Source organism: Carassius auratus, unplaced genomic scaffold (assembly GCF_003368295.1).
Source record: "Carassius auratus strain Wakin unplaced genomic scaffold, ASM336829v1 scaf_tig00002276, whole genome shotgun sequence".
Taxonomy (NCBI): Eukaryota; Metazoa; Chordata; class Actinopteri; order Cypriniformes; family Cyprinidae; genus Carassius; species Carassius auratus.
This window is the reverse complement of record NW_020523436.1, coordinates 231,120-249,022: the sequence shown is the minus strand read 5'-3', so window position 1 is coordinate 249,022 and position 17,903 is coordinate 231,120. Positions and strand designations below refer to the sequence as shown.

Here is a 17,903-nt window from a genome sequence, read left to right as displayed (position 1 = left end):
AGTGATTTACTCGCAATGTAGAGGGTTGCAACCACGCATTCTTTTAAATTAAGATAACTTAAAATGTTTTTTGGAGACTCACTAAATTGAGTTGGCCTTTTATAGGTGTATAATAGGGGAAAATGGAGTAAGCAGTGTATAATCTTTGTCATGTTATTTATTAAGAATGAACATATGCAGTTGTTGGTGACTGAAAAATGTTTACAAGAAAACTTAAGCATTTTTGACGCAATAAGGTGCTAATGAAATAAATTGATAATTTGTTAACTAATAATGTTTTTGGTTGACCTTTTTAAAACTGTTAAATGTTTGGCTATAACTGTAGACTTATTGTAAATGGTTTTCATTTAAACTGAAATTTGTTTAAGGAGTGATGTCATGGTCTCCAAATTGCACTTGGTGGATCTCGCTGGATCTGAGAGACAAAAAAAAACTAAAGCAGAGGGAGATCGACTCAAAGAGGGTGAGTGCAATCTAAAAAATGCATTCTTTTTATTTATGCTATTGCCTTTTTTTTTTTTGAAGGAATAACGTTCATAGTTTTGCTCTCTACTAGGGGTGACCCCGAATAGTCTACAAATCGATGCTTTGATTCGAGGAGCCTGATTTGACTACCAATCTAACAGTCGAATATTCGCGGGGTGTTATTGATTATGCCAATCTGACTATATGGGGGAGCTCAAATGTCTGATTTCACATAGAACTACCGGTTTTCTTCCAATAAGTTAATATACAGCCTATTATGATGAAACTGTAAAAATCTGAAAAGAAAGAAGCTTCAAATTAATATTTTAAAGTGCGTGAATAAATCCAACCTCCCCTACATATTTATGTTTCACTTTCCATAATCTGTGGCCGACAGTATATGTATCCCTTGTGGATTGTTCAAATTCACTACCCTTTCGAGTTGTTCGGGATGAAAACATCCACTCAATTAAACTGCTGTAAAAAATTATCAGATTCATATTTTTTTTCTTTTTTTTTTTTTTGCATAAATCTGTTAATCAACCTCAGTCCTGATCAAAACTACCAAATGTTTTAAAAAAATCCAAGAATTTAACTTTTTAATTGCTAAGTTCATAAATGATGTCACTGATTTGGTGGGAAAAAACACACAAAATGACTTATTTTCAATATAAAAGTAATTGTGGCTGGATTTTTTATTTTTTTACTTTTTATAACAGTCTTGGGCATGTCAAAGATTAGTAGCAACATTAGCTTTGATGCATTTTTAGTTTTTGTGCAGCATTAGATTTAATTTTTTTCTCCCTAATTTGTTGTTGGTGGCTGTTTTTGCCCCATTGACTTCCATTATAACTAAATTTTTTGATTGCAAAGCCATGAAACCATGTAATCATGCATTCTTGATTGTTTGTGGTTTTTCCTTTTGGGAAGAGCAGTGTTAATTTCGTTGACGAAGACTATGACGAAAAATATTCGTCAACTAACCTTTTTCACGGACGAAAACTAAATAAAAAGTCAGATATAATGACGAAAAACGTGACTAAATATAACTGACACTTTAGTCAACGAATAAAAATGAGACGAAAATATATGGGAGGGACGAATGGAAAAGAGATCCAATCAGAGTGAATCTTTAGGGTAGGTTGATCTATGCAGAAGCAGCCGAGCCATTTTAAAAAGCCCCGGCAAATGCAAGCGCAACAGCTAAACAAACGCAGCAGCAGTTACACAGAAAAGAGAACAAAGATGAGTTTGCAGAAATTCGCACAGTTTCGAGGACGTTTTCATAACAGTTAAGTTGTTTATACAGGGAACTACACCAAGTAGTGTACTACACCAAGTACACCAACTAGGTGGGACAAATTTTTATGGGGTCGTAAATGTATCACTGATTATTTTTGTACCTACTTATGTGTAATGCTATGTTTTAATATGAGCATTTATTAAAACAAAAATGTGTATTTTAAGAATACTTTTAAGAATACGTTTTATAACTTGCTCCGAGCATTCAACACATCAAGTTTGCTTCAGCCCCGCAATGCGGGAAAGTTGAACTGAGCAGCTGGTTACACGCGCAACACCGAACCGAGCTCTCCTTCAGGACGTTTGCGTCCTCCTGCACCTGAACGAACAAATACAGCGAAAAGTGAAAGAGCTCAATTCAGCAACGCGGTGTTCTGGTGTTCAGGGAGCAAGCAGAGACGCGTCTCAAAGTCTTCTTGCTTTTATACCGACAACAAATACATACTAAATATGTCGAAATACCCGTCTTGGAAAGTGTGTTCGAAAAAGTCTGTAGTTATGTCTTCAGTGAAAGTAAAGAGTTAGAAAGAAATCAGATTCGTATCTTTATAATGGATGCATTTGTCTCTTAAATTGACCGCGCCTAATTTACTAGCTCTGCTGTCAGTGTCTTTAATGTATGAAAATGAAAGTAAATCACTCACTGCTCTTGATTGAATTACTTTGTAGTTTTAACAAGAATTTATCCAAAGTCAATCCAAAAATCCGATAGAATGGATTAATTGTTTTACTAGTGACTAAAAAATACAAAAAAAAAAATAAAATATTAGGGACCTGAGCATGTTTTGCTTAAGTGTTTCTTTCTTTAATTGCTAATGCAACCTTTTCACACCACAGACTGAACCAAATTAAGCATTGCATCCGACATTATCAAGATGAATTTGTTGTTCTGACACAGTTTAACCCTGAGTTATTGTCATTTTATTACCAATTTCTAAACTACAGCAAATAAACTGTGATATTGTAAGAAACGTTGAAGGTGTCTGAATACATTTTGTTTTGTGTATTTTATTTTACAGTGAAGACTATGCAGTGCTATTTTAAATGAACAAAAACAAACTTAAAAAAATTTAAACTTTGTGTAAATAGCACAAATAAAGAAATAGAATGAACATACAATACAAATATAATATAGGTGGTTGTCTATTTCAATAATACTGTACTTCATCTTGAAAGAATGTCATATGCATTGCATATCATTCAGGACGAATGCATATCTTTTTCAGAGAGCATGTATATTTTTCATTGAGAGCAGGCCTTATGTTTATTTTATAAATACCATTCCATAACAGACTGATGGAAACATTTAGTCAAGTCAACTAAGTTGACTTTGTTCTACTAAAAAAAAACTAGACTAAGACTAAAAGACTTAAGACTAGACTAAGACTAAAACTCTTATGATATTTAGTCGACTAAAACTAGACTAAGACTAAAACATTTCAGATGACTAAAATGTGACTAAAACTAAATGGTGTGTTATTCAAAAGACTAAGACTAAATCCGAATTTGCTGTCAAAATTAACACTGGGGAAGAGGTAAAATTTGCTAATTTTACAGTTGATCACTAAGTGGGACCATAACAAATTCTTGTTAAATAGGCCTGTGCAAAAAAAGGCTTAGTTTCTGGCTTGTATATGGAGTTATATGGAGTATAACAGCAAATTATAGTGTTTGTGTGTGTGAGATTCTTGGTTGTTGGTGGTTTTCCCTGTTGGGAAGAGGTAACATTTGTTATTTTTACAGTTGATCACTAGGTGGGACCATTAACCCTTTAGATAGGCCTGTGCAAAAAAAGCTTAGTTTCTGACTTGTATATGAAGCTATATGGAGTATAACAGCATATTATATTAAGTGTGTATGTGTGTGGGTGAGAAAGAGAGAGAGAGAGAGAGAGAGAGAGAGAGAGAGAGAGAGTGAGTGTGTGTGAGAGAGACCTTTGTGCACTTACCTTAATGTATTTCAGAAAATCACAATGTACACCTCAGCTCTTAGAACTACATGGAGTAAAAAAAAGTGTATTTATGCAGCTGTTGCCTTTTAATGGTGGTGAAAGTATTCGGTTGTTAAGTGATGATGTAAGAAGCACTGTTTCTGGGTCCAGGCCTCAACTCGCTTCACTTGAGAATATGACCTCAGCAGCCGTTTATGAGCACTGTTTATTCATATTGGTAATTTAAGTTAAACGCTTTCAAACTTACGATATACACTACAGTCACCGTGCTCACAGCACCCCAAACATAAATAATAAGGGCCCGAGCACTGCAGTGCGAGGACCCTATTGGAATTGCTCCGTTTATTATTAGGGCTCAAGTCTGGAGGGCGAGAGCCCTGTTGTTTTCCTTAGGAATATTTGTTATTATTATTATTATTATTATTATTATTAGGGCTCAAGCCTGGAGGGCGAGAGCCCTATTGTTTTCCTTAGGATTATTTGTTATTATTATTATTATTATTATTATTTATTATTATTATTTTTCTTCAATGTTTCGGGGGCTTTTGGGGCCCTTAACATGCTTAAAAAGTCTTGAAAATTGGCACACACATTGGAAACTGCGGCCATTAGGGCCGGGCAGAGACTGATACACGGAGACTGATAGACTCTACAGCACCCCCTGGAATATGGAGGGCCATATATCATACATACTTGCACGTAGACGTACGAAACTCGGTACACATGTAGAACTCATCAATACAAACAACTTTCGTATTGCATATCATAGGCTCCGCCCAACAGGAAGTTGGCTATTTGGGGTTTATTATTTATATTTGTTGTCAAAGTTGTGGGGGCTTTTGGGGTCCTTAACATACTCAAAAACTCTTGAAAATTTGCGCACACTTTGGAATCTGTGGCCTTAAGGAGCCTGCAGAGGCTGGGACCCGGGCGTGGCACAGGAAATATTTGTCATTGGTTTTTTACTCGATTGCCACCAAACTCGGTCAACATGATCTCAGGACATTGGGGATGAAAAATTGCCATGGGATTTTTGATATCTCGAACGGTTTGCTCGTGGCAAGGCGTTGAAATTATGGCGAGAATTGAGAAACAGGAAGTGTCTAATACCATCCACATACATTTCTTGATTTTAATCAAACTTCATCCGATTATTCATTGTATGAAGTTGATCGCATATATGTGACTATTAAGAGTCAAAGTTATAGCGCCACCAACTGGCAGCAGGAAGTGTGTCATTTTCAAAATGCTTTGAATTCAGCATCTTATTTTTACTTGATTTGCTTCAAACTTCATCAGAATAATGTTAAAACACAGCAGATAAAAATCTGCTGGGGGGATATTGATATCTAAGATATTGTTGCCGTGGCAACATGTCAAACTGGAATACTTCTCAGGTGATTTTGAGGCATATAACATGCTTAAAATTTCATCAAACTCAGAACACATATCAGTATTTATGATAACTAGACACTGGCAAAAGTTTATAAGAGGGCGTGGAAGAGGCACTCTATAGCGCCACCTTTTGTCAAAAGTAGGGGGGTTTTAGCTACAGACACCAAACTCGGTACAAAAATTGTTCTTATCAAGACGGACAACTTTCTAATTCACAGTTATCCGCTAAGACCAACAGGAAGTCGGCTATTTTGATTTGAATGTGGATTTTTTTTTTACATTTAGCTGTGAATTAATGCATACTGCTCAGAGAAGAGTAACACTATACACACCAAACTTTGTCTACATGATGCCAAAACATTGAGGAACTTAAATTGCCAATGTATTTTGGATAGCTTGAACGGTTTTGTCCAAACACTTCAAAACCTTTTTTCATACAGAAAAAAAGTAATTCTGAGGAAATATGCATAGTTTCATGACTTTACAACACTGTATGGATAACAGAAAATTTATAAAAACTGTCAGACATCTCATCTCACTCTGTCCCTCTGTTTGAGTGTGTGTGCTTAGACTTCCATTGTCTGAGAGAAATAGCGCCCCTACAGGTGCAATTCCTGGACTAAAAAAAGGCATCTCAAAAAGGGAGGAGACTCTCTTTTAGTTTCACTTTTAAATCGGTTAAAATACAAATAAATACTTAGATTTAATTAACACTGACAAGCTAAACCAACATATATGATTATTACCAGGTCAGGGCTCATTAATAATTGATGTGTGGTCAGTGATACTTGAGAAACACGAGAGATGAATCACCGCTCTGAGCATGAGCGTGTGGAAAGAAAAGCTCAGAAAAAACGAGTTTATTCTTGTTTCATAGCTATTAAAAATAAAGTATTGCAACGATATGACACAATTCACCAATTAGAACACACCAAGAGCTAAATTAAGATGTTTTTGAACTGTTTGTGTGAAAATGAAATATTTGCGGCTGCCTATCTGAAATCACCGCTCCGATCAGTGCGTACAGTGTCAAAAGTTCAAAACAAACAAATTTATTCTTGTTTTAAGAGCTTTTTAAAATAAAATATTGCCATAAATGCACACAATACACCCATTATAACACAACAAGAGCTAAATGCAGGTGTTTGTGACCCGTTTAAGTGTGCAAGACTATTTGAAAGCGCGACTGGCAGAATAACATATCTCTCGAGCTGCAGGATTCTGCTTTTCGTCGTAAGAACAAACACATAATGGACAAGATTATTTCAAAATACATAATAGCTTGGCAAATATAAACGAAAACAGCCACGTGAACATAAACTGAGAAATAAATCTGAAGTGGATCTACTGGATTTTAATATTAAGTGACCGCATATACCAGCTGCTTCTGTCTTCAATTTTAATCTATATAAAAAATGAAACTCATTCATCTTGGCTGCTTTTTTTAATGTGTGTACGTATTATTTTGGTCTAACAAGAATTAATCTATATTTAATTAAATCAATTACATTTTATTTTACATTTGATTTGTCCATTTCTGCATCTAAATGCCTAAAAACCTAAAACATGCTCTATTATACTATTGTTAACAATTTCTTTATCTTCCAATTTATCTGGTGTACACACTTTTATTTTCATAATAAACTTGTTTGTTAGATTATACACAGTTACAGTGGTCTATAATAAATATTGACAGGTTTTATTCAAGCTGTTTAGAATGATTGCAGTAGGCTAATTTTTTGAAATGTAAATCCAATAAATAAATAAATAAATAAATAAAAAACATTGGAAAACAATAACTGTTGTACTTTTTTTTTTTTATACATTTTGTATAATTTCATAGTTTATGCATTATAGTTATAAAAACAAATAAATTTAGCCACTCACATAGAAATCTTAGGCCTTATCCTTTTCTGACAGTTTTAAAAATCCTAAAAACCTTATTTGTGCTGCAAATAATAATTTCAGACTCAAAAAGTAAATAGTCAGTTCATGCTTTATAAAGCCTTGTCCCAATATTAATAGTCAGTAGTAAGCAGTTTATAAATACAGCTATAAATAGCTTGTTCTTGGTTTATAAGCACATTTATTAAAAAGGAGAGTAAAGAGTCAGTTATCTTCCTATGAAAAATAAAAAAATAAAAATAAACAAACAACAACACAGATTGATACAGAACTCAGAAATGTTATTGTGGATTTATTATAAAATCAGCCTGTAAATGAATTCATACTCCTCCAAGAAGACACAAGTAGTTCACACCAAACTTTTTTAACATGAAGCCAATATACTGAAGATGTTAAATTGCGAATGGGTTTAGGATACCTTAAATGGTGTGGCCATAGTGATTTATTAAAGTAACATAAAAAAAAATTCAATAGTTATTTTACTATATCTTTAACATTTTTCATTCCAACTCTTCATAATTTTTTATATACGTAGAAGTCATCATTTGAAGGAAGCACAGTAAGTTTCATAGCTTTATCATTTTCAAGAGCCAGCATAAAATTAAAACTATCATAACTTGTAAATCAAGCTTGCAATTCTTAGTACCAATAATGGCCACCAGATGGAGCTATAGGATTACTTTTAAATAATTATTGTAGAAACAAGTATGATTTAAACCATTTATAGAAATCTTTCAAAGAAAAATAATATCAATTTTATGTATTTTACTGATAAAATGACCCTCACTTAATTAGAATAACAAGCTGAAGTATTGTGAACTGTATATTAAGAATAATTCTTTATAGGCTTTATGGACAGATATGTTTTGAGTGACTCTTGAAGGTTCAGCACCACATCCTCTTTTACCACTGTTTAAAGAATTTATCTTCCAGAACAGGTGCGAATGAATTTTGGATAGCTTGAATGGTTTTGTCGTGGTGATTTTTTTAAATAACAGTAAAAAAGTAACCAGTAAATGTCTTAAATTTTTTTAAAGTGCAGCTTCTAAACACTTCAAAAAAATTTACACACAGAAGACAAGTCATTCTGAGGAAATATGCATAGTTTCATGACTATACAAACACTATATGGATGATAGAAAATTAAAAAACTATCATACATCTGATGTCACTCTGTCCCTCTGTCACTGTGGTTAAGTGAATAAAATGATTAATTATCAATTGATAATTTGTTATTATCATTATGGTCTTGTGAAAATAATAATATGGGCTGCGAGAAAATAATGAATACAAAGAGTAGTGCTGCTGAGTACAGGCATGTTTCAAATCAGTAACATGAAAACACATCGTTCCTTCAACCAAAAAACAGACCGAATTTTGTTCATCTGGAAGTGGTTGGGTTTTTTGCGGTAGTTATGTATGGCTTGTGGGGGTCGAGATAAAGGTGTTAATCTCTTGCTCTTTCATATGGGCAGTCTTATGAGAGTCTTATATAGGACTGTTCTTTTGGTTATAGACTAAAAAAATAGTCTGCCCCCACGTAAGATTTTTCTAGTTCCATTCGTTCATTTGTTCTATTCAACTAATCAGAGGTTTATATAAAATTTACATAATCAAGTCTTAATATATTCCGCGCTCAAGCACATGCATTAAGTTTGCCACAAAGCACATGCAGAGGAAGCCTAATAATTGTGAAAAATTAGACATTTTAATTACTTATTAATAGTCAAGTCAAGTCACCTTTATTTATATAGCGCTTTAAACAAAATACATTGCATCAAAGCAACTGAACAACATTCATTAGGAAAACAGTGTGTCAATAATGCAAAATGACAGTTAAAGGCAGTTCATTGAATTCAGTGATGTCATCTCTGTTCAGTTAAATAGTGTCTGTGCATTTATTTGCAATCAAGTCAACGATATCGCTGTAGATGAAGTGACCCCAACTAAAAAAGCCAGAGGCGACAGCTGCAAGGAATCGAAACTCCATCGGTGACAGAATGGAGAAAAAAACCTTGGGAGAAACCAGGCTCAGTTGGGGGGCCAGTTCTCCTCTGACCAGATGAAACCAGTAGTTCGATTCCAGGCTGCAGCAAAGTCAGATTGTGCAGAAGAATCATCTGTTTCCTATGGTCTTGTCCTGGTGGTCCTCTGAGACAAGGTCTTTACAGGGGATCTGTATCTGGGGCTCTAGTTGTCCTGGTCTCCGCTGTCTTTCAGGGATGTAGAGGTCCTTTCTAGGTGCTGATCCACCATCTGGTCTGCAGTGACCCTCTGATCTGGATACAGACTGGATCTGGTGGCTTCGGTGACCTCGGAATAAGAGAGAAACAGACAAATATTAGCTTAGATGCCATTCTTCTAATGATGTAGCAAGTACATAGGGTATTACGGGAAGTGTTCCCGGTTCCGGTTTACCTAATTAATGCAGCCTAAAAGTCCTTTAGCGGATTTGGATATTAAAAGCATATTAGTATGCTATGTGTATGCCAGGTTAAAGAGATGGATCTTTAATCTAGATTTAAACTGCAAGAGTGTGTCTGCCTCCTGAACAATGTTAGGTAGGTTATTCCAGAGTTTAGGCGCCAAAAGGATCTGCCGCCCGCAGTTGATTTTAATATTTTAGGTATTATCAAATTGCCTGAGTTTTGAGAACGTAGCGGATGTAGAGGATTATAATGTAAAAGGAGCTCATTCAAATACTGAGGTGCTAAACCATTCAGGGCTTTATAAGTAATGAACAATATTTTAAAATCAATCTGTACAATGTTTGATGGGGAGCCAGTGCAGTGTAGACAGGACCGGGCTAATATGGTCATACTTCCTGGTTCTAGTAAGAACTCTTGCTGCTGCATTTTGGACTAGCTGTAGTTTGTTTACTAAGCATGCAGAACAACCACCCAATAAAGCATTACAATAATCTTACCTTGAGGTCATAAATGCATGGATGAACATTTCTGCATTTGACATTGAGAGCATAGGCCGTAATTGAGATATATTTTTGAGATGGAAAAATGCAGTTTTACAAATGCTAGAAACGTGGCTTTCTAAGGAAAGATTGCGATCAAATAGCACACCTAGGTTCCTAACTGATGACGAAGAATTGACAGAGCAACCATGAAGTCTTAGACAGTGTTCTAGGTTATTACAAGTGGAGTTTTTGGGTCCTATAATTAACACCTCTGTTTTTTCAGAATGAAGAAGTAAGTAATTACTCGTCATCCAGTTTTTATATCGACTATGCATTCTATTAGTTTTTCAAATTGGTGTGTTTCACCGGGCTGCGAAGAAATATAGAGCTGAGTATCATCATCATAACAGTGAAAGCTAACACCATGTTTCCTGATGATATCTCCCAAGGGTAACATATAAAGCATGAAGAGTAGCGGCCCTAGTACTGAGCCTTGAGTTACTCCATACTGCACTTGTGATTGATATGATATATCTTCATTCACTGCTAGGAACTGATGGCGGTCATATAAGTACAATTTAAACCATGCTAATGCAATTCCAATTAATGGCAACAAAGTGTTCAAGTCTATGCAAAATAATGTTTTGGTCAATTGTGTCAAACGCAGCACTAAGATCCAATAAAACTAATAGAGAGATACACCCACGATCAGATGATAAGAGCAGATCATTTGTAACTCTAAGGAGAGCAGTCTCAGTACTATGATACGTTCTAAATCCTGACTGGAAATCCTCACATATACCATTTTTCTCTAAGAAGGAATATAATTGTGAGGATACCACCTTTTCTAGTATCTTGGACAGAAAAGGGATATTCGAGATTGGTCTATAAATAACTAGTTCTTTGGGGTCAAGTTGTGGTTTTTTGATGAGAGGCTTAATAACAGCCAGTTTGAAGTTTTTGGGGATATATCCTAATGACAATGAGGAATTAATAATAGTCAGAATTGGCTCTATGACTTCTGGAAGCACCTCATTTAGGAGCTTAGATTATATAGGGTTTGTTGGTTGTTGGTTTAGATGATTTAACAAGTTTATACAATTCTTCCTCTCCTATAGAAGAGAATGAGTGGAACTGTTCGTCAGGGGGTCTGTAGTGCACTGTCTGATATGATACTGTAGCTGACGGCTGAATGGTTGCAATTTTATCTCTAATAGTATTGATTTTAGAAGGAAAGTAGTTCATAAAGTCATTACTGTTGTGGTGTTGGGAAATGTCAACACTTGAGGCTTTTTATTTTTTTAGTTTCTGTTACATCATCAATTTGTTCTGAGGTTTTGGATATGCTAAGGAATTTGGATACATCAGGAAGATAACTTAAAAAGCAGTCTTTTGTGCTAGAAGTGATGGTTCTTCCATACTTGTAACAAGAAGTAGAATTTACAATTTTGGCTATATGAAGTTTGCACAAAACTAAATAACGATCTGAGATCTCATCACTTGGCTGCATAATTTCAACACTATCAACATCAATTCCATGTGACAGTATTAAATCTAGAGTATGATTTTTACAATGAGTAGGTCCTGAAACGTCTATAAATGCTGATCCCAATGCATCTTTTTCATTGTCAACATGGATATTAAAATCACCAACTATTAAAACTTTATCTGCAGCCAGATCTAACTCGGATGTAAAATCACCAAACTCTTTAATAAAGTCTGTATGGTGCCCTGGTGGCCTGTATACAGTAGCCAATAAAAACATAACGGGATTTATCATTAACATTTGTTTCTCTGGATAATGTTGTATGAAGCACCATTACTTCAAACTAGTTATACTTGAAGCCTGCCCTCTGAGAAATCCAGAAAACATTGTTATAAATTGAAGCAACACCTCCCCCTTTGCCTTTTAGACGGGGCTCATGTTTATAACAGTAATCTTGGGTGGTGGACTCATTTAAAATAATGTAATCATCAGGTTTTAGCCAGGTTTCTGTCAAACACAGCACATCTAGATTATGATCAGTGATCATATTATTTGCAAAATATGTCTGATAATGATCCAAGCTTTGTCATTTATCCATATTGCATCTGTTTTTTATTTGTTGAATTTGTTCATCCATTTGCGTAGAAAATATATGTAATATTGTGATTTCCGTTATTTAAAAAGTGTGTGTATGTACATGTGTGTGTGTATACACATTTGTGTACCGGGTGGGTCGGCCCGCATTCGCCAGCAGCCTACCGGGAAAATCCCGGTGCTCTAGATGGCCAGCCCGCCCCTGCCATATGCTGTCGCCCAGCACTAAAAGCAAGTAAAGAAGGCTCCCTTTAAAATCACTTAAGTCAATTAATAAAGTTATTTTTTTACATCGTGTGCATTTTGTTGATTATAATGAGAACAAGAAGCAAGCAGTGCTGTTTATTAACCGCTAGAGCGTCAAAAGTTCCCTACCACAGCATTAAAGGAATTTTAAAATCTAAATTAAAATACAGGCATAATATATGACAATATTGACATTGCATATTAATCCATGTAGCCTACCCCCCTAAAATAGGCTACCACTTTTAATGCTCCGATGCAAAGTAAACCACAATTTCTTTTGAATAATATAACACATAATTCATATAATATAAATAATACTGCACTCCTTTTAATGTAAGTTTAAATTACATTAAAAGCCTAATTTGTACATTATGAATGAATGATGCTTTTATATACAGTCACGTCACTCACGGCCGCTCGTACGTGTTTTGCGCATGAGTTACGCAGCCCAACATTAAATCGTTTAACTGACCATCGATAATTTTAATCGATTGCATCTCTTATCGACAATTAATCGATCATTGATTAATCCTTGATATCCCTAATTTGTGCTGAATGAGACATGAGCAATAACCTCCAAATAAATCTATCCAGTGCCACACTGGTCCTTGTGTGCACGCATACACACACGCACGGTCACAATCTAATGCATTGTAAATGCCGGATTTTGAAAAACAAGTAGGCCTGCCGGAACACAAAATTTCAACATCTGACATTTTCCAGAACAGAAATCCAGCAGGATCAAATTAAGTACAGGTCATAATAATTACATAAAAAGATTTCATGTGAGCAACATTGTGTTTTGCTGCAGCAGCGCCAGTGGAAGCGGTTCACTTACTGCGTAGCACAGCCACACACGTCCCACAGATACGTTTGGGATCATTTTATTTTAAATGCTATAATGTCAGTTGAAAACATTGCAATTATGTTTTAAAATACAACAACGAGCACCACAAAACTATTTAAAGAGGCACGTTCAGTGGTCTCAGGATAGGAAACAGTCATCAAAGTAAAATTTCCTCAAATTTTGCAGCATTAATGTTAACGATTAATCGATTGATTGATCGTTAATTTAAAAGACGAATTATGCATTTTACAGTTTAATATGGTACTATAGCCATTGCCCAACCCCGATCATATGATATTAATTTTATTTATGCAGGTCTTAAGTTCTTAAATTTGAGCTTAAAAACCCTGCAGAAACCCTGCTCATGTCAAAACAAGCAGCACGTGGTGTCAGTGATTCCGCCTCTAGATGCCGCTCTATTACTGTACATTGACAGTGGACCATCTTGACCACTCCAGCAAAGGATGCAACCTGGAAAACGATTATGGAAGATAGTTCCACCAATCAACTATTGTCCCAGTTACCGTATTTTCCGGACTATAAGTCACACTTTTTTTTTTCATAGTTTGGCTGGTCCTGCGACATAGTCAGGTGCGATTTGTTAATTTGACCTCTCGTGGCTGTAGACGGTAATGTTTTCTCTTGGTTCTAAATAAATGCGATTTATAGTCCAGTGTGACTTATGTTTTTTTCCTCGTTATGACGTATTTTTGCACTGATGCGACTTGTACTTAGGTCAAAACAGATCAATCAGTTGACCTCTAATTTGCATTATATTAAAGTGTGGCCAGGATTTGTGTTCCTTTTAAGAAAGTCCATGGATTTGGAAATTAAATTTTAGCTTTTTGCTTAAGGACCTGACTTGAAGACTTGATTTGTACTACAGGAATCAGCATTAACCGTGGACTACTGTCTTTGGGGAATGTGATCAGTGCACTTGGTGATGAAAGCAAAAAGGGGACCTTTGTGCCATACAGGGATTCCAAACTGACACGCCTCTTACAGGGTAAGATTTATTCAGTCCATGAAGTCCTTTTTCTATAAATCACTTTTTCAATGGACCTCATAGCAGTGAGTGAGAGCCTTTACAGAATAAACTTCAAATTATTCGAACTATTTTCATTTTATATACAAGGCTTTGTCAGGCCAACACAATGTTTGCTTTTTAACCTTTTAAATCATGTTGCTGCTATTTTTCTTTCCTGTAAAGCTGCTTTGAAAGATTGAGCAGCGTAAAATGCTGAAGGTTGGAGTAGGAATGGGTTTGTTTTCAATTCAGCAGCAATGGTGAAACTGGCTAAATGTATTTTTTAGTTTTGTTAATTTAGTTTTTGTTAGTGGTGTGTGCATTTTATATTTTTGCTCATGAAATTCTTTACAAACCATCTTTGCAGACTCTCTTGGAGGAAACAGCCACACCTTGATGATTGCTTGTGTTAGTCCAGCAGACTCCAACATTGAGGAGACTCTCAACACGTTGCGCTATGCTGACCGTGCCCGTAAAATTAAGAATAAGCCTGTTCTCAATGTTGATCCACGTGCAGTAGAAATGAAACGACTAAGACAGCAGGTACTAAGTCTATTTGTTTTTTTTGGGTCTAATGGGTGCTTTTCAATTAACTGGTTAAATGACTGGTTATTTAAAATCAAGTAGAATGCGGAGTTAATACTTTTGGGTGATTTTAATTTCTGCTTTTTTTCTTTTTTGTGATAAACACAGGTGCAAGAGCTTCAGGTGATGCTCCTGCATGCCCGTGGAGGTGTTGCACCTGTGCTGACAGGGTATGGCCTTTTCATTTAAGATTTTTATTTGTGGGGGAAGTGTGGATATACTGCTTTGTTGATTCATTGAAACGTGAAAGATGTGTATCTTACTGAAATTCAGTGACGAGGCTCAATTGTCCTGTTCCTCTTTCTAATCAGGTTAAAATTTTGGATATCATCCCTGATAAAACTCATCTGAAGCTCATATTAACAGTGTTGGTAGTGGGAAGTCGTGGCCTAATGGTTAGAGAGTCCGACTCCCAATCGAAAGGTTGTGAGTTCGAGTCCCGGGCCGGCAGGAATTGTGGGTGGGGGGAGTGCATGTACAGTACTCTCTCTCACCTTCAATACCACGACTTAGGTGTCCTTGAGCAAGGCATCGAACCCCCAACTGCTCCCTGGGCGCCGCAGCATAAATGGCTGCCCACTGCTGCCCACTGCTCCTGGTGTTTGCTCACAGTGTGTGTGTGTGTGTTCACTGCTCTGTGTGTGTGCACTTCGGATGGGTTAAATGCAGAGCACAAATTCTGAGTATGGGTCACCATACTTGGCTGAATGTCACGTCACTTTCACTTTGTCACCCGTTCTGCATTCTTTCATATAGTGTTGAATGAAATGAAAGAAAGAATGGTATTTCGGCACCAATACCATTGAAAATCCATGGTTCTCGGTACAAAAGCAAAACACAAAAACATATTGTTTTGTGAGTGGCAGTATTTTTGTACGTCTTCATTGGGTCTACCTGTATTTAAGGATGCAGACAGCCGTGAGCTTCTGCTCGATGACCATACAGACCATATAGATCATTACAAACTACAAACCCCCACCGCGGACCTGTGATGGCACCATCTCCCTGCTGAATGAGCCGAACGCCACCTTCACTTGTTTTGAAGCACAAAACAAAACACCACTGCACAGAAGACTCCACCTCCTCCTGGCAACCAGGTGATGATCCCTCAGCAAGATCAATGCAAGCAAAGCTCCGGGTCCTGACAACATTCCTGGGCGTGTACTGAGAGACTGTGCAGTGGAACTCAACCCCCATCCCCCCCCGGACCCCTTCCAGTGTGCATACTGCTCAACCGATGATGCCATTGCCACTACCCCTTCACTCAGCACTCACACATCTAGAGAAAAAAATACTCGTACATCAGAATGCTGTTCATAGATTTCAGTTCATCCACAAACTGGTCCAGCGGGGGGTCAACACTTTGCTGTGCAACTGGCTGTTACACTGTCTGACTTGAAGACCTCAGTAGGGCTGTCACTTTTGAGAAAAATCTAATTCGAACGGATATCGAATATCATGCAATGTATAATCTTGGCTGAGTTTTCAACGTTGTTATGGAAAGGGTGAAGCTGATTGGTTAGTTCTTGTCACATTGACTTGACTTGACCTGCTATCTGAAAAGTTGTGATGTTTTTAACTATGCGGTGCGGACGCGCCTGTAAAAAAAACGAGAGCGTTGCTTCCATCATGAGCACGCATACAGCGCGCCTATAATGGAAATAATCTGGACTATCTGGATTATTATTATTTTTTACTTAATGTTTGAAACACCAGGTTATCAACTTAGAATATAAATTTATATGAAGTGCCACTATGCATATCCCACAACATTAGGCTGGATGGAAAAATGAAAAAAAAAAAAAACGATTCAGAACAGGCACAAACGATAACGTGACAGCTTTAACAGCAGCAGGAGTAAGGCATTTTAGCCTAGCCTAATTCATTAATTAATATTGTTTGCAAGAAATATCCAGTCTATCAACTCTCTTTTTATTTACAATGTTCCCCACGGTGGAGAACACCCTTCCGGAGCACACAGACGTGCCTGGCTACTAGCTATTATTCGCTTGATTTGGTCATTGGCCTATGCTACAATACGTCTAGAGTGCCCTCTACTGGATAAGATGGCAAAGAATAAAATAAAAAAACAAACAGTCTAATCATAGACTGTAAAAAATGATCTACACATGGCATTTTAAAAACTGGATATTTTATTTATAGTTCGATTACAGATATTTTACGCCATGTTCGAATGCATTTTTCGAACATCGAGTAAAAAGTGACATCCCTAGACCTCAGGCAGTACGGCTTGGCAGGAACACATCCAGCACCATCACACTGAACACTGGGGCCCCCCCAAGGATGCGTGCTGAGCCCTCTCCTCTTCTCTCCGCTGACCCACGACTGCACACCGTCACACAACTTCAACCTCTTCATTAAGTTTGCGGATGACAGGACTGTGTTGGGTCTCATTAGCAACAGAGGTGAAACAAACTACAGGAGCGAGGTGAGCTGCCTGGCCGGGTGGTGCAGTGACCACAATCTCTCTCTGAGAGTACTGTACCAAAGCAAAACACAAAAATACGCCAATAAAAATAAAAAAAAAGTAAATGTCATTCTTTATAGTTATTTACAATTGTTATACTTATTACAAGAACAATTCTACAAGTAATATAATTATGAAAAACAGTAAACAAGTTTCACCCAAATTTAATTTGTCTTTTAATGAAATTTAAACATTTTATATTTTGCTAAATAAAGGGGATTTGCTATTAAAATTATAGTTGTTATTATTATTATTATTATTATTATTATTATTATTATTATAATAGTTTTATTAATTTTTTCAACAGTAGTAGCAGTATCACATACATTCTACTATATAATGGTAGTATATCTAGCACAACGCTTTTATGTAAAAATGAACTTTTATTTTGAAGGGTTACCGTGAATACCTTTAAATTGACACTGGTTTTACTCAAATGAAACTGTAAAATGCTTGTGAAGTGGCTCAGAACAGTTCTGGTGATGTTGTTTATGTATTTATTTCCTCATTGAGATGGCAGATGCTGAAATTACTGCAAGTGTCACGCGCTTCAGTCTATGTAGTAAACAAACCCGCACGTCTCTGCTATTCATTTATTCACATAGAGACAAGCATATTAAAATGCAAGTTTCATTTAAATGAAATTATTGCTGCTCCACTCCTCTCACATACTCTGGTTTCATCCTTTTGAGGTCGCCACG

At 36.3% G+C, this 17,903-nt stretch overlaps 1 protein-coding gene across 1 annotated transcript in view; it reads left to right on the top strand.

The window, feature by feature from the left end:
- kif4 (kinesin family member 4) overlaps positions 1-17,903 on the top strand; it is a 154,235-nt gene that overhangs the window by 35,796 nt on the left and 100,536 nt on the right. The window contains exons 7-10 of the mRNA XM_026242831.1: positions 369-463; positions 13,989-14,108; positions 14,497-14,672; positions 14,823-14,884. Coding sequence (XP_026098616.1) covers positions 369-463; positions 13,989-14,108; positions 14,497-14,672; positions 14,823-14,884 — 453 coding nt within the window. The remainder of the gene's footprint in view (positions 1-368; positions 464-13,988; positions 14,109-14,496; positions 14,673-14,822; positions 14,885-17,903) is intronic.